Genomic DNA, 26,115 nt, shown 5'->3' on the forward strand with positions numbered 1-26,115 from the left:
TTGTAGCTGGAAACAGCAGATTGTTTATGGAATATCTACATAGGCGTACAGAGACCCATTATCAGCAACCATGACTCCTGTATTCCAATATCACATTGCGTTAGCTAATCCAAGTTTATCACTTTAAAAGGCTAATTGATCATTAGAAAACCCTTCTGCAATTATGTTAGCACAGCTGAAAACTGTTGTTCTGACAATCTAATGTACTTGTCCTCTTGCTCAGTTGTGCACCGGGGCCTCCCATTCATCTTTCTATTCTGGTTGAGCCAGTTTACGCTGTTCTGTGAAGGGAGTAGGACACAGCGTTGTACGAGATCCTCAGTTTTTTTTGCAATTTCTCGTTTAGAATAGCTTTAATTTCTCAGAACAAGAATATACTGACGAGTTTCAGAAGAAAGTTCTTTGTTTCTGGCCATGTTGAGCCTGTAATTGAACCCACAATTGCTGATGCTCCAGATACTCAACTAGTCTAAAGAAGGCCAGTTTTATTGCTTCTTTTAACAGCACAACCGTTTTCAGCTCTGCTAACATAATTGCAAAAGGGTTTTCTAATGATCAATTAGCCTTTTAAAATTATAAACTTGGATTAGCTAACACAGTGTGCCATTGGAACACAGGAGTGATGTTTGCTGATAATGGGCCTCTGTACGCTGTTGGATTCTGGGTAAACTTTGAACATTACTATACTAGAGATATGATAGATCAGAAGTAATACTATAGTATCTGCGGGGTGAGAGAGCATGGTTGTTACATCAGAAGTTAATGGTTATCTGTAGGAGACCAATGGCTTTGGAATGTGCTGGGTGGACGGGAAGAAGTCACAGGAGTGCTATAGGTGATACGGGTGGAGAGCTTTGGATTAGACATCAAGGGGGTTGAGGTCAGGTCACCTTGAGGGAGACAGAGCGGTTAATTACTCACTTAATCACTTCATCTTCCTGTCAGACCTAAGACATAAGGATTGGAGAGAAGGAGTGTCTAAATTGGAGTGGTGGAAACGTGATGTCTGAATGCAGCTGTATCGACCCTTTGGGAAGAAGGAAACTTGTTAAGCTTTTCTAGTGTCCGTTAGCGACCTAACAACGCCTATGTAGATATTCCATTAAAAATCTGCATGTTCCAGCTACAATAGTAATTTACAACATTAACAATATCTACACTGTATTTCTGATCAATTTGATGTTATTTTAATGGACAAAAAATTAGCTTTACTTTCAAAAACAAGGGCATTTTTAAGTGACCCCAAACTTTTGAACGGTGTGTGTGTGTGTGTGTGTGTGTGTGTGTGTGTGTGTGTGTGTGTGTGTGTGTGTGTGTGTGTGTGTGTGTGTGTGTGTGTGTGTGTGTGTGTGTGTGTATATATTTTATTTATGTATTATTATTATTATATATTTTATATATATATATACACACACACACAACCGTTCAAAGGTTTGATATATATATGTGTGATATATAGGGGTCTGAATACTTCCCAAAGGCACACACATATTTTTGTATATATATATACAAAAATATGTGTGTTCCTTTTGGGAACTATTCAGACCCCTTGACTAAAAACAAATATATATATATATTTAAATTGTACCCCTTTTTCTCCCAAATTTCGTGGTATCCAATTGTTTAGTAGCTACTATCTTGTCTCATCGCTACAACTCCCGTACGGGCTCGGGAGAGACGAAGGTTGAAAGTCATGCTTCCTCCGATACACAACCCAACCCAGCTTCTTGACACAGCGCGCATCCAACCCGGAAGCCAGCCGCACCAATGTGTCAGAGGAAACACCGTGCACCTGGCAACCTTGGTTAGCGTGCACTGCGCCCGGCAGCGCCACAGGAGTCGCTGGTGCGCGATGAGTCAAGGATATCCCTACCGGCCAAGCCCTCCCTAACCCGGACGACGCTGGGCCAATTGTGCGTCACCCCACGGACCTCCCGGTCGTGGACAGTAGCGACAGAGCCTGGGCGCGAACCCAGAGTCTCTGGTGGCACAGCTGGCGCTGCAGAACAGCGCCCTTAACCACTGCGCCACCTGGGAGACTCCCCCTTGACTTTTTACGTTAAAGCCTTATTCTAAAATGTATTTAATAGTTTTTTTCCCCTCATCAATCTACACACAATACCCCATAATGACAAAGCAAAAACAGTTTTTTTTTAAGAATTAGCTAATTTATTTAAAATAAAAAACTGAAATATTACATTTACATGAGTACTTACATAAGTATTCAGACCCTGTACTTTGTTGAAGCACCTTTCGCAGTGATTACAGCCTTGAGTCTTCTTGGGTATGGCGCTACAAGTTTGACACACCTGTATTTGGGTAGGTTCTCCCATCCTTCTCTGCAGATCTTCTCAAGCTCTGTCAGGTTGGATGGGGAGCATTGCTGCACATCTATTTTCAGGTTTATCCAGAGTTGTTAGATCGGATTCAAGTCCAGGCTCTGGTTGGGCCATTCAAGGACATTCAGAGACTTGTCCCAAAGCCACTCCTACATTGCCTTGGCTGTGTTCTTAGGGTCATTGTCCTGATAGAAGGTGAACCTTTGCCTCAGTCTGAGGTCCTGAGCGCTCTGGAGCAGGTTTTCATCAAGGATCTCTCTGTACTTTGCTCCGTTCATCTTTCCCTCGATCATGATTAGTCTCCCAGTCCCTGCCGCTGAAAAACATCCCCACAGCATGATGCTGCCAACACCATGCAGGGCGGCATGTATCCTGGCGGGTAGGAGCGTTGGGCCAGTAACGGAAAGGTTACTGGATCGAATCCTCGAGCTGACAAGGTAAAAATCTGCCGTTCTGCCCCTGAGCAAGGCAGTTAACCCACTGTTCCCCGGGCGCCGATGACATGGATGTCAATTAAGGCAGCCCCCTGCACCTCTCTGATTCAGAGTGGTTGGTTTAAATGCGGAAGACACATTTCAGTTGAATGCATTCAGTTGTGCAACTGACTAGGTATCCCCCTTTCCCTTTCTCTCATGCTTCACCATAGGGATGGCGCCAGGTTTCCTCCAGATGTGACGCTTGGCATTCAGGCCAAAGAGTTCAATCTTGGTTTCGTCAGACCAGAGAATCTTGTTTCTCATGGTCAGAGCCCTCCAAGCGGGAGCTGAGAAGTGGCATCCGTCTGGACACTCCACCATAAAGGCCTGATTGGTGGAGTGCTGCAGAGGTTCTCCCATCTCTACAGAGGAACTCTGGAGCTCTGTCAAAGTGATCATTGGGTTCTTGGTCACCTCCATGACCAAGGTCTTTCTCACCCAGTGGCTCAGTTTGGCCGGGGAGCCAACTATAGGACGAGTCTTGGTGGTTCCAAACTTCTTCCATTTAAGAAGGATGGAGGCTACTGTGTTCTTGGGAACCTTCAATGCTGCAAAAATGTTTGTACCCTTCCCCAGATCTGTGCCTCAACACAATCCTATCTCAGAGCTCTATGGACAATTCCTTCGACCTCATGGCTTGGTTTTTGCTCTGACATGCACTGTCAACTGTGGGACCTTATATAGACAGGTGTGTGCCTTTCCAAATCATGTCCAATCAATTGAATTTACCACAGGTAGACTCCAATTAAGTTGTAGAAACATCAAGGATGATCAATTGAAACAGGATGCACCAGAGCTCAATTTCGAGTCTCATAGCAAAGGGTCTGAATTCTTATGTAAATAAGGTGTCTGTTATTTTTAATACATTTGCAAAAAATTCTAAAAACCTGTTGTCGCTTTGTCATTACGAGGTATTTTGTGTAGATTGATGAGAATTATTATTATGTTAGTACATTATAGAATAAGGATGTAATGTAACAAAAAGTGGAAAATGTCAAGGGTCTGAATACTTTCTGAATTGTGTGCTGCTTTTAGTGTCTTTGTCATTTGTTTTGTATTTATTGTTGGTATATCTCTTGGCCGGTACAATTACATGTTCCCTTTGTGTGATTAATAAAGTACTATGTTATCTAAAATGGACACACACATTCACCCCCAGCCTGATTAATTTTTCTATAAGGGCTGTGTGATTTTTTTTTCTGCTCACTTGGGTCCAGTTGTTGAGCTCATTAAAGCCATTTAGATGTCTCTCCAGCTCTCTGTCTGGGCTTTACTCAAATGGCCACACCTCAAAACAGCTCCTTATGCCTCACAACAAGTCTCTGGTTTTGGGTACGGCTCGGGATATTTCATTTTTCCGCTTGTGCAGTGTGCGTGCTCAGGTGGAGTGGAATGGCTGCCTGGAGTTGTGTGTGTTATGTCTTGCTCCAGTAGTAGGATACTGGGTGATGTTGGCGTAAATGTGCAACATGTTTGAGGTGTTGGCAGCTGCATTGGCTATTCTCGTGAAGCAGTGGTGACGTACTCTCTCTTTCCATCACCGTTGTAATCTACTGGGAAGCCAGCATGTTCCCAACTGGAGATTTAAACGATGATGGAGAATCCTCCTGGTTTATCGACCCCAACACTCGCCATTGTACAGAACGAGTTCCCGACTGCGCCTCACAAAAGGACAATTTGAAGTGCGCCAATTAAGATTTTAATTTAGATTACAACTTGCACATAGGCTCTAGTTCTTTTAACCAAATAAGCCAGAAATGTTTTTTTCAGCTCAGATTTACTCGAGGCATACAACGCAGTGTATGCATAGCCTAGTGTATTTAGCCTAGTGTATTTATTTGTTATATATTTTTTTTTAATCAATTTGGGTTCACAGTGCTGACTGAACCGAGGTCCCTGTACCGAATGGTTTTGTACGAATATGTGTACCGTTACGGCCATATCTCACTTCCCTCCAGGACTGCTATTAGGACAAGATGCTGTACAGATTTAGGATCAGCTCTCCCTGCCCAAGTTATAACCCTCTCCTTTAGGGGCTACCATCCTCTAAACTAACCCCATATAATTTATTATAGGGCTAACTACTTTCTCCTCCTATCCCACCAGGACTCGTATGGAGACACACCACTGCACGACGCCATCGCCAAAGACTTCCGGAACATCATTGAGATCCTGGCGGTGGTGCCCAACATCGACTTCACCCAGCAGAACAACCGCGGCTTCAACCTGCTGCACCACGCAGCCCTCAAAGGCAACAAGCTGTGAGTACCACACTGCTGCTGTACACTACACATTACCTCATACACACTACACACACCACGCCACCCTTAAAGGCAACAAGCTGTAAGTACAATCAACACTACTATAAGTACTAGACACTACACACACACATACTACTAGACTATACACTACACACACATACTACTAGACTATACACTACACACACATACTAGCTACATCTCACTACAACCCTCATACTCTTCACACACGCACAAACTAGGACTGGGCGATATGGCCAAAATATTATATCACAGTATTTACAAAAAGTTGAACGGTATTTGACGGTATTTTTAGTTTTTGAATAATACAAGTTCTACATTTCCTTTATGAGTAGTGAGTAATCCGAGGAAGGCAACACATACATTCTAAGTGATATCAATGAGTCTCTCCATTCTGATTGTTTTATACTATTCAATTCAACTTCAACCAAAACAAATTTCAGCACTTTTATAATTTCTGCATTTCCTGCACTCAATTGCAGTGGTAGAAAAAGTACCCAATTGTCATACTTGAGTAAAAGTAAAGATAGTGTTAATAAAAAATGATTCAAGTCAAAGGGAAAGTCACCCAGTAAAATACTACTTTAGTAAACGTCTAAAAGTATTTGGTTTTAAATATACTTACGTATCTAAAGTAAATGTAATTAAGTATCAAAAGTAAAAGTATAAATAATTTCAATTTCCTTATATTAAGCTAACCAGATCAGAGGCAGTAGATGACCAGGGATGTTCTCTTGACAAGTGTGTGAATTGGACCATTTTCCTGTCCTGCTAAGCATTCAAAAAGTACTTTTAGGTATCAGGGAAAATGTATGGAGTAAAAAGTACAGTATTTTATTTAGGATTGTAGTGAAGTAAAAGTAAAAAGCTGTCAAAAAAATAGTAAAGTAAAGATACCAACAAAATTACTTAAGTAGTACTTGAAAGTATTTTTACTTAAGTACTCTACACCACTGCTCAATTGAGATAATTTACACACTGCCACGTAGGGCTGCACGATATGGGCAAATAATGTAGGATTTATCTTTAACCAAATGTTGCAATTGTGATTTGACTTGCGAATTAGAGCAAAACTGTCGTGGAAATAGAAAGACTTCTAACGAATTAAAATGCCAGGGAAAAGTTTTTGTGACAGGGTAGGAACTAAATTGCTGATAAGTGTTTCTTAGGGGACCCTATAAACTTTGGCTACATTGCACTTTTCTCTTAGCTACTTCATGTAGCTAACATATTCTTGCTTTGCATAGTCCTCTTTGATTTAGAAGATACTGTTGCACAAACAACATGCTGATTTAGGTCTACACCATCACTGGTATTATCAGGCTGTATTAGCTAGCTACGTTTGCTCTTACTCAAGTACATTTATTTGATAGGTAGCTAGCTATTAGCATTAGCGGCTAACAATTAGCGTCTCACAAAATGCTGGGCAACTTGCTAAGGAAAGAAAAAATAGCTGTTTGCTGATTTAAGAAACACAAACGAATAGTGTAATATTAGAACGCTAGTGGATTTATATTAAGAAGCAAAGTGAAAACAGCATTATTGTCAATAACATTGTTGCATGTGCTGCATTGACCATGCAGACTGAACACAAGTGTCTCGTGGTAGAGGACCAACAAATGCGCTCCTTGAGTGACAGGGGGCAGGGCTAGGTCTGTGTGGAAAGTGGCACGGAAAGAAAGGGCAGAGAGTGAACGAAACATTAAAATACCGGTATAGAAGATAAAGTAAAAACCCAAACCCCTGCTTCAATACCAGTATATCATAAAATACCGTATACAGTCCAGCCCTAACACACACCAGGCTGAGACGGGAAGCTCCCACACAGCTTCTGTTCCCATGAGCCTCAGCACTGAGAACAGCCAGGCTCTCCTGTCTCTCGCCCTCCTTCCCTTCCCACCAGCACTATTAACACTGAGAGAGAAGACACTCAAGACGTCCCACACACATTCATGGCTAGGCTACATTCTTTGTCCATACAGTTTGTGATGATGAACTGGTAGTTTGTGCTCAAACAATCAGGGTAGTGGTGTTGCATTGAATAAGTACATACCAGATACAGACAGAAGGCGCAGATCTCACATCAGAAACAAAAAACCCTAGTGTTGGCAAAGAGTCCACAATGACTTTGATCTGAAATCAGTTTAGTTACCAAAGCCAGGGTGAAATACATTTGTTTCGGCAATGACTAGAATACCCAGCCCAACAGTGTTTAAAGTTGTAACATTGCTTTCAGTTTTGTTCTTCGTCAGGCCTTTAAACCCCAGAGTCTAGTGAAAGCTTGAGCTGGCGCACACCCCAAAAAAAGTTAGTAAAGGTACTGACAAACAGTGAAAACTGTAGGCTATAAAAAATAAAGAGTTGCACACTCTATACAAGCTCCCAGTAATTTATTGGGTAAACCACCAACGTATGGGCATCACTGTGCCTTATTCAGGGTGATAGGACTGAAATACAGGACAGAACAAATGCTTATAGACCCAACAAGTGATTGAAGTACATCAAAACGCAACTGTTAGACATTCTATTGGCATCAGAACAGTCTGTTAGTCATGGCGTAACCAGTGGTTCCCGGCTCCAGTCCTCAAGTACCCCCAACAGTACACATTTATATTGTAGCCCCAGACAAGCACACCTGATTCAAGTTGTCAACTATTCATCAGGCCCTCAATGAGTTCAATCAGGTGAGTTTGTCTGGGGCTACAACAAAAATGTGTGCTGTTGGGGGGTACTGGAGGACTGGAGTTGGGAACCACTGGTTTAGAGTAACTGGCTTTGCTTAACCCAACACCATATAGCAAGACACTTGTGTTACTGTTAAAGGGATAATTCACCCAAATTACAAATTGGTTTCCTTACCCTGTAAGCAGTCTATGGACAAGGTTTGGCAGCAATCATGTCCAAGGAATCCAAAAGTTTCTACAGTTGATTGTGAAGCTCAACAAAGTCACATATAGATGAATTGAACCTGAAGCACAAAAAGTATATTATCAGTATGGGATTTGTGCCACAAGCCAGGACCCTCCTCCCCAAATCAAATCAAATGTTATTGGTCACATACACATATTTAGCAGATGTTATTGCTACTAGTAGTTATGGCCCAGATTCTCTCATCACATTGGCACAGCTCACTCCCACAGCTCTGGGGGGACTAAATAACTACACCCCCCCATGCCTGAATTCCACAGTAAACACACACACACATCTGCCCTATCCTGCTTGTATCTCTATTCCATAAATGTACACACAGTGGGGAGAACAAGTATTTGATACGCTGCCGATTTTGCAGGTTTTCCTACTTACAAAGCATGTAGAGTTCTGTAATATTTATCATAGGTACACTTCAACTGTGAGAGACGGAATCAAAAAATCTAGAAAATCACATTGTATGATTTTTAAGTAATTCATTTGCCTCTACATGCTTTGTAAGTAGGAAAACCTGTAAAATCGGCAGTGTATCAACTACTTGTTCTTCCCACTGTACATGTATTACAGCAGTGGTATTCAAACTTTTTGTATGTATGCATGCATGCTGAGGTATAGTGGAGAACAATGGAATAAAAAAAAAAAATGTATTTATTGCTAAAAGTAGAACCAACTCGTTTCGGCTTTTGGCCTTTAGGATTTTTTTGCTGAAAGATGCACAAGTGTCTGTGTTTCTTTCATTGTTTAGTTATTTGGGTTTCTTTTACCCCAAAGTAGCAACCTTAAAGTGGTTTTGAGTTTAGTCATAATTATCAAATTCTTCTCTTGCTCCTCTCAAATGTGCATTTGTTTATTTGGTTGAAGGTATTTATTTCGTTTATCTGAGGAAATGGGGAAAGAACCTAGTTCTAAAAGGATCCTCGGAAGGCAGAGGAGTACTGGAGCTCCCCAGAGGCAGGCAGCCAGAGGAGTACAGGAGCTCCCCAGACACAGGCAGCCAGAGGAGTACTGGAGCTCCCCAGACACAGGCAGCCAGAGGAGTACTGGAGCTCCCCAGACACAGGCAGCCAGAGGAGTACTGGAGCTCCCCAGACACAGGCAGCCAGAGGAGTACTGGAGCTCCCCAGACACAGGCAGCCAGAGGAGTACTGGAGCTCCCCAGACACAGGCAGCCAGAGGAGTACTGGAGCTCCCCAGACACAGGCAGCCAGAGGAGTACTAGAGCTCCCTAGACACAGACAGCCAGAGGACTACTGGAGCTCCCCAGACACAGGCAGCCAGAGGAGTACTGGAGCTCCCCAGACACAGGCAGCCAGAGGAGTACTGGAGCTCCCCAGACACAGGCAGCCAGAGGATTACTGGAGCTCCCTAGACACAGGCAGCCAGAGGAGTACTGGAGCTCCCCAGACACAGGCAGCCAGAGGAGTACTGGAGCTCCCCAGACACAGGCAGCCAGAGGAGTACTGGAGCTCCCTAGACACAGACAGCCAGAGGAGTACTGGAGCTCCCCAGACACAGGCAGCCAGAGGAGTACTGGAGCTCCCCAGACACAGGCAGCCAGAGGAGTACTGGAGCTCCCCAGACACAGGCAGCCAGAGGAGTACTGGAGCTCCCCAGACACAGGCAGCCAGAGGAGTACTGGAGCTCCCCAGACACAGGCAGCCAGAGGAGTACTGGAGCTCCCCAGACACAGGCAGCCAGAGGAGTACTGGAGCTCCCCAGACACAGGCAGCCAGAGGAGTACTGGAGCTCCCCAGACACAGGCAGCCAGAGGAGTACTGGAGCTCCCCAGACACAGGCAGCCAGAGGAGTACTGGAGCTCCCCAGACACAGGCAGCCAGAGGAGTACTAGAGCTCCCCAGACACAGACAGACAATGAGACAGAGAGCCTCGGAGAGGCCCTTTCTCTCTCTTTCCCTCTTTCTCGCTCGCCGCTGTCTCTTCTCACCCTCCCTCCCTCTCTCCAATCTTCTTCAATCTCTCTCTTCATCTCTCTATCTGGTGACCTGGGCTCTCAGTGCTCCTTCCCGAGTACCCAGCAAGGCTCCCAGCCAAAGGCCAATCCATCTGTCTGTACTTACCCCAGCTCGGCCTTATCCCTCACACACAGTCCAACCACAGCAACATTAAACATCTGAGATGACTTCCTCTGTCCCTCTGCGTCACATAGTTACTCAGCAAATTAACACACATTTCTTTCCACCTCCTCAAATCAATGTCACTTAGAAGCGATGTTTATTTCCCCAATGAGTCCACGATTAATACCAAACGATGAAAACCCAAAAATACATTTGCTCTCGAGTGTAGTCATTATCATAGCTTTGGAATGCCCTCAAGTCGTGCTGTTTGAGCTCATGTTAAGACAGTAATGCCTCGTAGATATGGGAATATTCATGAATGTGCAGGGGTTATTATGGAAATGATGCAGAAATCTAAACCGAGGGAAGGCGAGGTGAGATGCGACGGAGTGATTGGGCAAAAATCCAATCAGAAACACTTTCCAAGGGCTGCAAGGGGAGGGGGGGCCGGGACTATGAGCTTGTGAAGTGGGGAGGGGTAGGGGGGATCTGAGAGATGCGGTCTTGATGGAGGAGCGAGGGAGGCAGCCGTGACAACCTCCCTATCCACCCTCCATTTTACCTCCCCCTCCTCCCTATGTGATCCACACTGCAGGTACAAATGACCTGGATGTCCCCCCCCACCAGTAGTACAGTATGTGGTGAGCTGCTTCTAGCAAGGCTGGCTGACCATGCCCATCTGCTGGTTGTTTCCTAGGGATAGGGGGGGGGGATCTATACAGTTACATATCGCAACATTATTTTGGACGATATTATATTGATTTGTAAAAATTAAATGCTGTACCTGCGCCAAAACTCTGGTATTTTTCATTGTATATCTTGTTCCCCATCTTTTTTTTAAATAGTGAGCCACTTTTATTTCCATGACTGATCAAACTTTTATCATGCTCCCTTATCTCTATGCAGCAGACATAGTGAGAAATATGTATGGAACATCAAATCGCAATGAAATCTCAGTATCAAATCACAATACATGTAGAGTCATGAGAATCACATTACATATTGTGTCGGCACCTAAGTATCTTGAGAATCGCAATACATATTGTGTCGGCACCTAAGTATCTTGAGAATCACATTACATATTGTGTCGGCACCTAAGTATCTTGAGAATCACATTACATATCGTGTCGGCACCTAAGTATCTTGAGAATCACATTACGTATCGTGTCGACACCTAAGTATCTTGAAAATCGCAATGCATATTGTATCGGCACCTAAGCATCATGATAATATCTTTTCGTGAGGTCCCTGGCAATTCCCAGCCCTTTTGTTTCGTCCCAGCCAGCTCTGCTGGTCGTGTACAGTAATGCGTCTGAAACAGATGAGCATGTGTTAATGAGGGCTGCAATTAGCAGCACTTTGTTGCTATCATAAATAATGCTGCATTAAACCCCCTTATTGCACTCCGCAGCAGAAATAATTTGACTATGCATCCTCTGACCGTGCTTTTACTGTACACTACTGTAATTACTTACAGTAAACGGTTACCCAGTCGAGTCGACACTCAAATGTCTAATTTGCTGTTTAGTGGTGGTCATTTACATTTTTCTTGAAGAATATAATTTATAGATGCCTCATGACATTTCAAATTATTTAACAGTAACTTGGAGATGCAAATGCTTCATGTTGACATTAGATTATTAAAAATGAGATGCAAGTTAAAAACAACTAACTAATGGAAAAGAGCCTGCCTGTCTGCAGTGGCCCGAGAACTGAATAATACTCTACAGGCCAGGGCTAAGGGACTGGGGCACTGACTAACTAAGGTCTGTTGAGTTCAATTTCACACGCCATAAAGCAGCCGGCGCAGAGGATGGACACGGACAGCCCTGCTTTACAGCCAGCCAGCCCTTCGACGGACTGCAATATCAAAACCCAGTGCTTGAATAACAAAGCAGGATTATTCAATACACCCTTCCTATTCTTTCTCAAAGCCCCAGCTCAGTCTTTCCACCACCACCACCTCTCACTTTGCATACTATGGAGATTGGCGGAAGTCTGTAGAAGTAGTTATAGAAAACATTTTGTGGCATGAATATGTGGTGTGAATTAGAGTGAATTATGATGAGTGCTTGAGGAAGATTTATCTGAGTGTGGGAATGGTGGAGGAAGTGACTGATGGTAGAGTGAGATGTATGACGGGGGAGGAGGAGGGTGTTAGGAATGAGCAACGGCAATCCTTTAATGCAAGTTCAGTCGAGAGCTGGAGGTCAATGCTGTTCAGAGCTGCTGCTCCTTAGTAAAACGCTTAGCACTGCCTAATGGAAATCCCTGACCAATATTGGGGCTCGCTGGCTGTGTCGTTTCCTTTCCTTCTTATGACGGCTTAGTTCTAACTCCTGAAGCAGCTGTCTGTGCCATCATCCAAATGCCCCTTAAGCTACCGATGTGACACATTGACCTACGTCACAACATTGTCTCTGATTCCAGGGTTTCCGTGTGTGTGTGTGTGTGTGTGTGTGTGATTATAATCCATAAAGCACTCTTCTGTCCCCAAGGCACGAAACATGTACATTATATGAGTAGTGCACTATATATCACATCTGAACTCAAGGCCATTTGTTTCCACAGGGCCACGGAGAAGATCTTGGCTCGGGCACGTCAGCTGGTGGACGTCAAGAAGGAGGACGGCTTCTCAGCTCTGCACCTGGCCGCCCTCAACAACCACCGTGACGTGGCCGAGATCCTTGTAAAAGAAGTAAGGAACGGGGCTAAAAAGGGGTTTCACCCAGCCTGTATATCTGTGTCTTTCTGTCTCCCCTTCGCTCTCTGCTCCCCAGAGTAATGAAGGAGACCTCCTCCTGGTGGCTGTTAACCGATATGACATGTTTGGTTGTGGAGCAGCTTGAAGAGTTGTTGTTTCCATGCAACACTTGTTGGCTTAAAATGAACTTTCCAAGAAACTTTCCTTAATTCTGCATTGACAGCATCCTTTGAAACTGGGACAGAAATGCCACACTAAACATTACAAGTACTAGAACAATTGTGCTGTTGGAAAAAATCCCTCCTTGCAAACCAAACAGCCAATAATTATAGGCCTACACATAGGCTAGGCCTACTGTCAATTAAAGTCGCAATTAAACGTTACTTCAAGTTAAACTTCGACAATATTATAAATATTTGTTTAAGTGCTCCCACAGCAGATAAATGAATGATGAGTCTGTATTTTCAATAGCTTAAAAATTTGGCATTTATATAAAAGTCAACAACAATCAGAAAAAACAAATTAATATATAGCTTATAATATTCTTTACAACACTTAAATGAACATTGGGCTAAAAATGAATAGGCCCATTATCCCTAGGCTATGCCTTTTGCCTATCGAACTGTAAAACTCCTAGATAGACAATCAGATAAAACAAAATTATTATTTGGAACTTTCTTTGTAACGAATGAACATTGGCTTATTCCCCAAAAAAACAAATAGGCCAATTAGGATATGCCTTTTTCCTATCTAACTGTACAAATCTTAAAATAAGAACTACAAGTAACAAAATAAATAAAGTAGCCTAAACAAAATAATATATTTTAGCCTATCCTATAGGCTATGTCTTTCGAATAAGATGCATCTGGATTTGAATATAGGCTACATTTAAAATTAAATAAAAAGGTGCTATAAGGAACCATTAGGTCTAGTTGTTTTTTACCATGTCTTAGGCCTAAAGACCTAAATGTTTCTGACAAGAAACACAAGCATTTGAACCCTTTTCTGCCCCAGAAAAGCAAAATCAGCCGTTTGTCCTTAATATTGTATTCTTCCAGCCAATTGACCCCTCTGTGCACAATCTTAGTGCAGTACAGCATAATAGCAGCATAATACAGTACAGCAAAACAGCACAGGGAAATACTAAGATACCAGGCAGTCACAGGACAGTGACATAAAAAGCAAACCCATACAATCTAACATTTGTACCTTAGCCTTCCAAAATTGTTTACATGACAGCAATACCTAAAGATGATCACAAACACCAACTAACTTTCCCTGGCCTCTCACCCACCCTCTCTCAGGGCCGCTGCGACATCAACATCCGCAACAACCGCAACCAGACGCCGTTGCAGCTGGCGGTGACGCAGGGCCACGGGGACTTGGTGCAGCTGCTGGTGGCCGAGGGCTCCGACGTCAATGTGGAGGACGAGGACGGGGACACGGCCATGCACGTGGCCCTCAGCCGCCCGCAGCTGGCCAATGCCAAGCTCACCCCGGCCACCTCCAGCACCACAACCACCACACAGGAGAGAGGAGAGGGGGGCCCGGGCTCATCCTCGTCCTCGCTCTACTGTCAGGTAGGACTGTGAGGAGGGGTGTGATCCTTCTTGATTAGTCAGGAATTCCTGCATTTCTAACATTGTCCTCCATTCATATACATTTGAAACTGACCTATCCCCTAGCCAAAATCCTGCTTTTCCTAGAATGGTGAACACAGCGATCAGACTAGTTCCAACAGGCTAGTTTTTCTATGTTGTCCTGATCACATCCTTAACCGGGCAGCCTGGTCCCAGATGTGCTTTAGCTAAATTCCTCTGATTGTTGTTCACAATGGTAGCCAATGGAGTTGGCTGAAGCATGTAAAGATGGAGCCCAGGCCAGGAGAAGGATGGTGTGAGATATATTCTCCCCCAGCTTTATATAGGCACAATCACTCCTCACCTCTATTCAAAAAAATGTGTTCCTTCTATTAGCTAGGTAGGTTATTGGGAATTAATTATATTTTACAATATGGACAAGGTAACAACAGAGCCTTGTATGACTACACTCCCAGGTCGGTGCAACAGATTGTTGGTGGAAGGAATTAGTTACCCCCCAATAACTGCACAATTACAACATAAAGCACTGTTATTTTGAGAAGAGCTTTATATAAATGCAAATCATCAGCATTGTGTTCTAGCTGCCACTGGCGAAGGGCATCCTCTCATATCGGCACGACCCCAAACACTGCAGCGCTCAAACAATGCTGGCCAACCGCCAAGCCTTTTTTGGGGCTTGGTGGATGGATGGGGTAAACAAACACAAACTGGCCATCTCAAGGTGGCCAGTCTTAGTACCCTGTATTCACATTGTAAGCAAAGGAGGGGGGGGCGGGGGGTTCTGGATTTGTCCAGCTGGGGTGCATTGGGTTTAGTGACAACACACCCTTGCGGTACTCTAGTCTGTGTATGAGGACCAGACATGCCCTTTGAATTCTGTAAACAGGTGTGCAGCTTGCATCTCTGACATGCCACTGACTACTATAATTAATAGAAGATTATTGATGAATTTATACTAATGATCAGTTACTAGCAGTTTAGTGTAATCTTATGTCCCCCGTAATTACACTCTTGTTGTGGTTGTTGTACACTGTACTGTCTGTCTCTCTCTCTGCTATATCGTATGTGTGCGGCTTTCAAGCTCACTTATGTGATTCCTTTAATTTACCAGATTAAAGGTTCATCAGAACTCAATTCTCTTTCTTCTTCCCCTCCTTCTCCCTCCCTCTTCATGTCTCCTGTGTAGCTGAGCAGCTCGGGGTTGATGGGTAACACGGAGCTGAGCGTGGGCGCGGCCATCGCCTGTTTCCTGGCACAGGAGGGCGCCGACATCAACTATGCGAACCACAAGGGCAAGAGCCCCCTGGACTTGGTGGCGGATACAGCCGTGCTGCAGCTCATCAAGGGCTTCTCCGAGAAGTACCGGTACATACAGCAGCCAGTGACTATTATAACAAAACCTCTCACACTCCTCACTCCGATGGCTCAGCTTGGAGATTAATGCCCCAATCAGACATAAATGGGCTTTAAAATAAGTGATAAAGAAAAGAGCGAATAACTAACCAAAAGAAAGAAGATAGGATTTGTCCTCTAATCATACAGTATGTGTACCAAATCAGTCTTCCATCCAATCGTTCCTTTTAGGTTGCAGCGGCTGCAGGCCATCACGTGTGGCACGTCACTGAGCAGCACCAGCCTACGGCGGGTCCACACAACGCCCAACACCATGACCAACCTGGCCATGCCCGCCCTGCCAGGGCCCAGCGAGTGCCTCATCTGCTCTGAGCTGGCCCTGCTCGTCCTCTTCTGCCCCTGCCAGCACATTGTTGCCTGCGAAGGTAGATGGATAGTGTACAGAGCTCGACATTAAGGCTTGTCCGGGGCAATAAAAAAAAAAAAATTGTCAGACAACCAGAATATAGATTTCAGTTGTCTAAATGGACGAGTAAAAAATTCCAATATCAAACAATTAGTCCAATCAGAATTGGATACGGCAGCGGTGATGCTGCAGTGCACAGCAGGGTTGATATTCTCAGTAAATTGCCTATATATATATATATATATATGTGTATGTATGTATGTATGTATGTATGTATGTATGTATATATATATATATAATTTGTATTTTATTTATTTTTTTACCTTTATATAACTAGGCAAGTCAGTTAAGAACAAATTCTTATTTTCAATGACGGCCTAGGAACAGTGGGTTAACTGCCTGTTCAGGGGCAGAACGACAGATTTGTACCTTGTCAGCTCGGGGATTTGAACTTGCAACCTTTCGGTTGTCCAACGCTCTAACCACTAGGTTACCCTGCCGCCCCAACACTCGAGTGTCTTATTGTTGTTGGATCCCAAATGTTCTATTTTCTCTCCATTTGACATGAATATGACTTGGCCTATTAAGTCACTCTTTCAGTTTAATGCATGCTAGATCTGTCCTGCCCTGCAATTTCATGATTTCAGAAAGTTTTACATTGTTTAAGGTGAGGCCTAAGGTAATAATGAGATCCTTTAAGGTAATAATGAGATCCTTTAAGGTGAGGCCGAAAGGATCTGGTGTCCTTTGACAGCTCTTTGGTCTTGGCCATAGTGGAGTTTGAAGTGTGACTGTTTGAGGTTGTGGACAGGTGTCTTTTATACTGATAACAAGTTCAAACAGGTGCCATTAATACAGGTAACGAGTGGAGGACATTGGAGCCTCTTAAAGAAGAAGTTACAGGTCTGTGAGAGCCAGAAATCTTGCTTGTTTGTAGGTGACCAAATACTTATTTTCCACCATAATTTGCAAATAAATTCATTAAAAATCCTACAATGAGATTTTCTGGATTTTTTTTTCTAATTTTGTCTGTCATAGTTGAAGTGTACCTATGATGAAAATTACAGGCCTCTCATCTTTTTAAGTGGGAGAACTTGCACAATCGGTGGCTGACTAAATACTTTTTTGCCCCACTGTATATTTGGTCAATGTCATGATTGCGCTTGTCCCTCCCGTAGCATGTCAGCCAAATGTGTAGCGGTCTTCTTTCTTTTTATCTATTTTTTTGTAGATTATTTTCGATGGTAGCTAGGGGAGTTCAGGTGAGGGGAGTTCCTTACTAATCAGTGACTTTTATTCAATCAATTAATTACAAGGGAGAAGCAAAAAACCCGCAGACACTCGGACCTCCATGGAACAACTTTGACATGTGGTCTATGGGCAAGCTTAGAAATGATTTCAGATTCCTCCTATGTACTTCACTCATTTTCAGTCACCCTTTTGGCCGATGGTGTTAGGGTCCTTTTTTATTTGTTGGAACAAGTGACTTCAGCTTTCGGACAAGTAAAAATATCAGTCCTACTTGTCAGAAGGGTAGGTGGCAAAAAAAAATGTATGTCAAGCCCTGGTGTGGGTGGCGTGTGGGGTGGCATCTGGAGCATTAAGGATAGTCCTGGACTAAAATGCATCCATTGAAAGTGGTTTTAGTCCAGGACTAGGTTTAGTCTGTGTCCGGGGAAACTGGCCTTTGATGTTTCCACAATTGTACTCTGTACCTTATTTTAGGATTGAGGTCTTGATGTTTGGGATCTGAGGTAACTCCTTGTGCTTCTCCCTAATCTCTCCACAGAGTGTGCTCATCGAATGAAGAAATGCATCAAATGCCAGGTCACGATCACAAAGAAAATTAGACAAGGTAATGATACCACAGATGAGTAGAAGGCCTGTCTTGTTTTCAGATTTTTATTGATGCGTGTCGGTGAGGAGCATTGGTAGAAATGGATAAATAGAAGATGTCCGGGTCATACTAATACTAGTACAGATCACAATACTATGTGATGTTGAAGTGAATGATGTGCATCCCCTTCCTCTCCCTCCAGACCAGACAGAGGTGGACTGCAGCCCGGGCTCGGAGAACTCCGAGCAGCACAACCTGCTGGAGCAGCTGCAATCACGCTACCGCCAGATGGAGGAGCGCATCACCTGCCCCATCTGCATCGACAACCATATCAAGCTGGTTTTCCAGTGCGGCCACGCCTCCTGCATCGACTGCAGCGCCGCCCTCAAGACCTGCCCCATCTGCAGGCAGACCATCCGGGAGCGCATCCAGCTCTTTGTCTGAACCAGGCCCTCCTCCTTTCTTCCTCTCTTCCCCTCCCCCTGTGGCCCAGTCAGTCTGCTCCTCAGTCCTTTGGGATTAGCCACTCGATCGTCCATCCTGGCTCAGCTGCTGTGCTTTGTTGTGTTCCATTGCGTGACGTTGCACCCAGGGTTCCCAGCAGTGTTAATTTGCTGGATGTGGTCGTACTGATTTTTTAGTTTTGTTGTTGCCTGTTTCTTCATTTCTTCAAATCCAGTCATGGCCTCTGAAATGCTCGGCAATGCTTTGTCCGTGGCTCCCAGTGTGTAGCAGCCGCAGCGGGTTGCGTCAGGAGGAGTCAGTAGTGCTGCAAGCTCCATTCCCATTGGTCCACAAGGAGGACATCCCTACGAACCAGGGAGGAAGTCCCTCTGAATAGTCCATCACCTGTGCTGCTCTAAGAGGATGTCTGTTACTCCCTGTTAGATTGCATCCCACCCTGTTCCGCCAGTTTGCCTGTCTTGCCTACCCTGTTTACAAGGCTGCAGAGAACTGGCTGATGTTTCCCTGTCTTGAATCCGGTGTATTATGTTTGCTCTCCTTCGTATGAAGCTCTTTGTTATCAGTGTTAGTCTCCTGAGGGTGATGGTATAACTAAAGGCTCCTCTGTATAGCCCCTCACGCTTGCCGTACGTACAAAAGTGGGAAAATACACACTTTATATATGCATGAGTATATGCATATTCTAAGCTGAAGACTGTGTTGTGGGTTTGGTTAGATGTGTGGTTTTAAGAGTACCAGTAATTAGTACTGAGTTATTTATGTCTAAAGGTGTTTCTATTTAGCTCTATTTAGCTAAGTCATATTATTTTTGGTGTTTGCTCAGTAAAAAAAGGACTTCTGCTGAAATTTCACCCAAGCCTATGTCCTTCTCTACTCAGGGTCCTGATTCATTGAAACACTTCTAGTATCAAAGGTTACGGAATGTTGTTTTTTTGTTAACCCTTTTTACGTTGGAGCCATCTGACAATTTGGTGTGTGTTCATTAAGGGACTTCTAGTTGAGATCTGGTAACACAACAGCTAGAGCTTTTATAGCAGAATAGACCTGTGGAGAAGTTCACTTCGGTCCAACATACCTTTCCTGCTTTAGGTATGAAATTGTTTCAATTACACCATCGTAGAGAGGGGTTTGCGTGCTGCTTCAAAGGAAAGACTTTGTCAGATGACAAAGTGCAACTAATTTTCATTATACCATCACCCAGATACACATCGGCTTTGTTTTTTATAGATATGTATTGAAAGCATAATCGAAGCCTGTGTCTGTTGTTCATCTGAACCTGAGCGTCTGTTATACTCCTCAGTGTGTAGTGTTGTACTACACAGCCCACAGACCTGCTTGCTAGCATCATCACATTCAGCCTCAGACATGGCTCAGCCCATTTGGTGGTGCAGAGAGGTTTGTCATTATGTATAGGTCAACTTTGGACTCTTTTTGGACAGAATGACTTTTGACTTCTGGAGGCCTTTGTGTCCTCAAATAGAGGAAAAACACTGATACTGTACACGATGATGAATCAATCCTCCAATACAGAACAGGAACGATTATTGATCAAGCGAGGTGTGTGAACTTCTACCAAAGCTGAGCCAGAAAATAATGAGCATGTATTTGCTTTTTCTTTATTTCGTCACAATGTGGAATTTTGGCAGCCTTTTGGACTCTGTTTTCTTGTCATGTATCTTTTTTCTTTCAAACAGATGTCTGTCTCACATCATAGTCATCCTACCTGGAAGAAACCCTCCCCAATCTGTGTTTGGCAAAGCATTTTGGATTGTACTTTATCGTTAATCATCCTTTGTAATGTTTGGTTTGTTTTCCGAAGGGCTTATGCATTAAAAAAAATTGATCTATTTTAATCTTCTATTTAATTTTTCTATTGTAAACTTCCAGTGACAGGGGTTTTGTAACATTAGATCCCAACTTTGGGAGAGCCAATTAAGATGTACATTTGAATGTCAGAAAAATGTAACCTGTAACCTCTGCCTTGTAAAGCTGCGTGGGAGAGAGGAAAGTAAGGTTTACTCAGAAGTACTACTAACGTTGCACCAGTGCCAAATCTTCAAAGGGATGTGCGTGGCTCTGGTAAAAGGTGGTGCACTACATAGGGAATAGGATGTCATTTGAGACGGCGCTTCTGATTAAAAGCTGATATTAAAGAATTCTGATCCAAAGTATATCAATCAAAAAAAAAATGTGGAGCCCAAACATTTTTTTTTTTAGTCATGATGAGTATAGCGAGCATTTCTGATTGAATGAATTAGATAATCAAATATTGTCATCTGGGGTCATGTGAGTAGTCTCTGTGCACAGGTAAAGGTAATAATACTTTAGAAGAGCCAGGAGGTTTTGAAATATACCACTAGAGGTTTGCTATGAGAAGTACATACATAATATTTAAGCAACAAATGTTACTATTGGTGTGTGTACAGTACAGCACTTGGAGTTCTGTTGGCCTTACTGTCCATTCTTATGTTAATGTTTTTTTTTCAGTTGTATTCTGTACAAAAAATATTTTGCAATAAATATGGAACTGTTTTGTAAGGATTGTGTTCTGTGCTTAATCAGTCACTGTCTCCTCCCAACATGTAATTGGCATGTCACCCATCTAACTTGAAATATGTTTATCCAACTCAAATAGTATATTCATGTTTTCTAACTCAAATTTAGTTTACTCACAATAAGTGTAAATTGGGGTAATTAGAGTTGGGTAAAGGTATTATTTTGAGTTGGATAAACTGATTGATTGGCATGATGGTTTATCATACTTTAATATTTTGAAATGTTTTGTGCTGAAGCTCGGATCCACCTGGCTCTCCCTTGGGCCCAAGGTGCAGAAGCCCCGCTCCAGGTAACTCTGGCTCAATTAAACCACGGTTTGTGACTGAAGTTTCATGCTCGTTGAATGACAACATTTAAAGCTTTTCTCTTGAACACAGTAGTACCGTGTTCAGCTAAATGCTGCTGTGTGCCAGTTCTTAGGCCTAATTGTCTACACTGCCACCTGGTGAGGTTAGCATAGGGCTAATGTGCCAGGTTATCTGATGGGACCAGCTACAATGTAGCGTTCTATCACATGCGAGTAAATCAACAATTTTAAATTGTAACTTTTTCTCATTTTCAAATCCACAAGCGGCTCCCGGCATTATACCTAAAGCGGACATTGCCATTGGCTGAACGGAAATCCCTCGTAGCCTTGTTTACATCTCACATTCCAGTGTTCAAACTTGTAATCTACACAATTCAACTGATATAATCCTGAATTTAATGATTTTCAATTTGAGCGTCATTATTTCTATATAGCCTAGACTTTCTAATTCGGAACTTTTGTGAGTTGGAGGGGTGTAGATTTCTGACAATGATCACAAGAGCAGCTGCTCACAGATTTGACCGCTCCGACACCGCCAAAACATCAGCTATGTGGGTGTCAGTTGTTGCTGGTTATTGCTCAATCCAATTGAATTTAGGCCTTTCACCTCTGTATCACCTCTGTAAGTCATTGAGGAAGAATAATTGAGAAGGATCCCTAGAATTCTGCCCAAATGAGTTTTCCTCATTCAGGTCAGGATTAAATTCATATAGTGTCTTTTCAAAAAACATTTTTGATTATGTGGTCAAGATCAGATCATTATGACTACATTAACACAGGCAGCAGCCTAATCTTTTTTTTCTCCATTAATTGGTCTTTTGTCTAATCAGATCAAATCTTTTGCCAATAATTGGGCAATCGATCACAATTGAGTTGCCTGTTTAAACAGCCTACAATATGAAACACTATGTATTTCTGAGCCCCTCCAAGACTTGATACCTACTAATGGTTTAGTTACTATAGACAGAAACAAAAGTAGGGTTAAAGAGGGTGGGTGGGTGTAATCGGCGATCTTCTAGCAATCTCAAGGTTCCATGTTCGAGGAGAGTCGGGGACAACTTTAGCTAACCTTTGCCCTTATTCTAAGCTTAGGTCAATTCACCTAATTGGCTACGTAAATTCACATAACTTTTGTGATTTTAGTTCTAACCTTTTCAAATAATCCTAACTTTTGTTGTTAGTTCCCCTAACCACCAATGTGAATTCTCCCCGTAATTCTTTGTTGTTAAAGCACGAGGTACCTGTATGGTAAGTCAAATTTATTGAAATCAAATCAAATGTATTTATATAGCCCTTCTTACATCAGCTGATATATCAAAGTGCTGTACAGAAACCCAGCCTAAAACCCCAAACAGCAGGCAATGCAGGTGTAGAAGCACGTTGGCTAGGAAAAACAGGAAGCACGTCCGGTGAACAGGTCAGGGTTCTATAGCCGCAAACTTACCTCATCCAATTTGTATGCTATTTTACGTCCAGGTAAGATGTATGATATTGTACGACCGCTATTCCATTCATAATGAAACCTAATATTTCATACTAAATGGGGTGTCACAGATTTACATACAAAATAAGACGAAATGCCCTGAGACCACGTTAGTGTAAACGCAGCCTATCTGTTTAAGCTTAAGCTTATATATGTCGACACATGGTAATGTCTCCACATTGAGCCAATATTTCCTGGTCCCTACCTATATGTATGAAAATGATTTGAGATGCACTGTTTCAAAATGATAATTTTTATTTGATATTTAAGACAAATATTGATGTCTTGAGTCAATGGTGTCACCTGTCAACAAGTATTGAAATATCATACTCAAGTAGAAGTACTGCTCCTTAAATTACATTTTAATCAAGAAGTAGAATTACTTAAAAAAAGTACAAGAAAAGCTACTCAATAACAGTAACAAGAGCCGTTGTAATTTGTTACTTTAGATCTCTGCTTATTGATAATTACAGAGCTGTGTAATGAAATGACACCATTATCCTCAACGGTAGAGTTGGATAATGGTGTAATAAGCAACGGTAGAAATGCAGACAAAACATTGTGCGAGCGCCTCACTATTCCCAATTCAGCGTCTGTGCTTTTAATGGGTCAATTATCTCGCTCTGCTGCAGAGCACACTGATGAGGCTAGACAGCCTGTTCTTAGCAAGGCCTGTATCATAAACAATCCCTGTCCTTAGCCGAACATAACAACCTCATGCCCACTTCATCAGGAACACATATGGTACAAACACACAAATTGACTTGCATATGACAAACTGCTCATGAGTGGATGATGACAGAGCCACATGAGAGCAGGGGCTTAACTCAGGTGGTGGAAGCATTTTGAGCAGTGCAGATAGAAATGTGATGAAATAGAGGAGACATTATGATTTTCTTATCATGGAGTTTAGATCTTTCTTTTCTTTCAAGGAGAGTATAATTATTTTATTGAGATGGACTAGATATTCCCGAATAGGCCCCAGCCTAACCAGAGCAATAATTGTCTCAAGGAAGAAAGGAAAGATGGAGGAAAGAGCATTTGGTCCAGTGTGGCTCAGTTTATAAGAGCTTGTCGCTAGCAATGACAATGTGGAGGGTTCAAATCCTGCAGGTATGCACTCAAACTTTGGATACAAGCATCTGCTGAGTGGCATATTTATGTATTTGTAAAGTTGTTATTCATTATTAAATACAACTTCAGTTGTAAAACATTGAAATGGTGGATGGCTATTATGCACCTGGTGGGGTGAAGCTGAAGCGTTAGAACTGCAAAAGGTTGTCTGTGGTTTGGTTGAACAAATAACCTTTTTCTCTGTTTGTACCTTTTATTCAGATAGGCAATAAGTAGAGGGGGTTCTATACTAAATGGTAGATCTATACTAAAGTTCTATACTAAATGGTAGGGTGTGGCGATAAATAGCCTTTTAAAGAGGCGATCTGCAGTTGAAACAATAACAAAGCTCATCCCCACCCCAGTCCCCAGTTTAGGTCAAAGGTTGAGGGATGGGGTTGGAGAAATGTAACCACTCTCAAATTAATAGACAGAGCTATGGATGCAAGACTGACCATCCACGTTTTCAACATTAGTTTTACCCATGTAGTGAGGCTATACACAGTGTACAAAACATTAAGAACACCTTCCTAATATCAAGCAGCACGGGAAACAGTTGAGCGTGAAAAAAACAGCAACGTTGCAGTTCTTGACACAAACCGGTGCGCCTGGCACCTACTACCATACCCCGTTCAAAGGCACTTAAATATGATTTATTTCCCATTCACCCTATGAATGGCACACACACAATTAATGTCTCAATTGTCTCAAGGCTTTAAAATCCTTCTTTAACCTGTCCCATCCCCTTCATCTACACTGATTAAAGTGAATTTAACAAGTGTCATAACATTCACCTCGCCAGTCTGTCATGGAAAGAGCTGGTGTTCATGTTTTGTACACTCAGTGTATGGTGTTGGTTTACATTGACTTTATTTACAAACATTGGTTTATGTTGGCTTCTGATGGGGTACAACAATTGAACTAAGCTCATGAGGCATTTCTAAGTTATATTCTTCAAGAATCAATGGGTACAATATTATTAGTTTGAAAACATTTATGTAGCAACTACAGATTGCTCTTTTAAATTATACTGGTATGGCTTTTTACAACACCGTCTATAAAGGCATTTCTACATTTAGTAAGTTAACATGATGCATATTCTTACCATCAGACTGAGTAGTTTGGCTGACAAGTCCAATGGTCATGTCCCAGTCCTGTTCCATATAAAACACAAGTTATTTACAAATGGATACAAGTCAATCAATCAAATGTATTTATAAAACCCTTTTTACATCAGCAGATGTCACAAAGTGTTATACAGAAACCCTGCCTAAAACCCCTAACAGCAAGCAATGCAGATGTAGAAGCACAGCGGCTAGGAAAAACTCCCTAGAAAGGCAGGAACCTAGGAAGAACCCTAGAGAGGAACCAGGCTCTGATGGCAGGCCAGTCTTCTTCTGGCTGTGCCGAGTGGAGATGATAAGAGTACATGGCCATTAAGGCCAGATTGTTCTTCAAGATGTTCAAACATTCATAGATGATCAGCAGGGTCAAATAATAATTACAGTGGTTTTAGAGAGTGCAACAGGTTAGTACCTCAGGAGGAAATGTCACTTGGCTTTTCATAGCCGAGCATTCAGAGGTCGAGACAGCAGGTGCAGCAGAGAGTCGAAAACAGCAGGTCCGGGACAAGGTAGCACGTCCGGTGAACAGGTCAGGGTTCCATAGCCGCAGGCAGAACAGTTGAAACTGGAGCAGCAGCACAACCAGGTGGACTGGGGAATGCCAGGAGTCATCGGGCCAGGTAGTCCTGAGGCATGATCCTAGGGCTCAGGTCCCCCGGGACGAGAGCGAGAATTAGAGGCAGCATACTTAAAATTCACACAGGATACCAGATAAGACGGGAGAATTACACCAGATATAACAGACTGACCCTAGCCCCCTGGCACATAGACTACTGCAGTATAAATACTGGAGGCTCAGACATGGGTGGGTCGGGGGCAACTGTGACCCCATCCGACAATACCCCCACCCACTTTGCCAAAGCACAGTCCCCACACCACTAGAGGGATATCAACAGACCACCAACTTACTACCCTGAGACAAGGCTGAGTATAGCCCATGAAGATCTCCTCCAACACATAAGCCCGAGGGGGAGCAAAACCTCCTGGCTTCCAGAGGATTAATACTGTGGGCTTGCATATCTAATGATTAGCACTGGCTCCAATTGGTGAATTGAGGTCTTATTCAAAC

At 42.9% G+C, this 26,115-nt stretch overlaps 1 protein-coding gene across 4 annotated transcripts in view; it reads left to right on the forward strand.

Annotated features, from left to right (window-relative positions):
• Positions 1-21,001, forward strand: part of LOC135528161 (E3 ubiquitin-protein ligase MIB2-like) — a 73,037-nt gene extending 52,036 nt beyond the window's left edge. For all 4 annotated transcript variants that reach the window (XM_064957039.1, XM_064957040.1, XM_064957038.1 and 1 more), the window contains 7 exons: positions 4,922-5,076; positions 12,669-12,795; positions 14,106-14,381; positions 15,589-15,767; positions 15,987-16,180; positions 17,951-18,016; positions 18,201-21,001. In XM_064957039.1, coding sequence (XP_064813111.1) covers positions 4,922-5,076; positions 12,669-12,795; positions 14,106-14,381; positions 15,589-15,767; positions 15,987-16,180; positions 17,951-18,016; positions 18,201-18,442 — 1,239 coding nt within the window. In that variant the 3' untranslated portion in view covers positions 18,443-21,001. The remainder of the gene's footprint in view (positions 1-4,921; positions 5,077-12,668; positions 12,796-14,105; positions 14,382-15,588; positions 15,768-15,986; positions 16,181-17,950; positions 18,017-18,200) is intronic.
• Positions 21,002-26,115: the final 5,114 nt, after the last annotated feature.

Source organism: Oncorhynchus masou, chromosome 33 (genome assembly GCF_036934945.1).
Source record: "Oncorhynchus masou masou isolate Uvic2021 chromosome 33, UVic_Omas_1.1, whole genome shotgun sequence".
Lineage (NCBI taxonomy): Eukaryota > Metazoa > Chordata > Actinopteri > Salmoniformes > Salmonidae > Oncorhynchus > Oncorhynchus masou.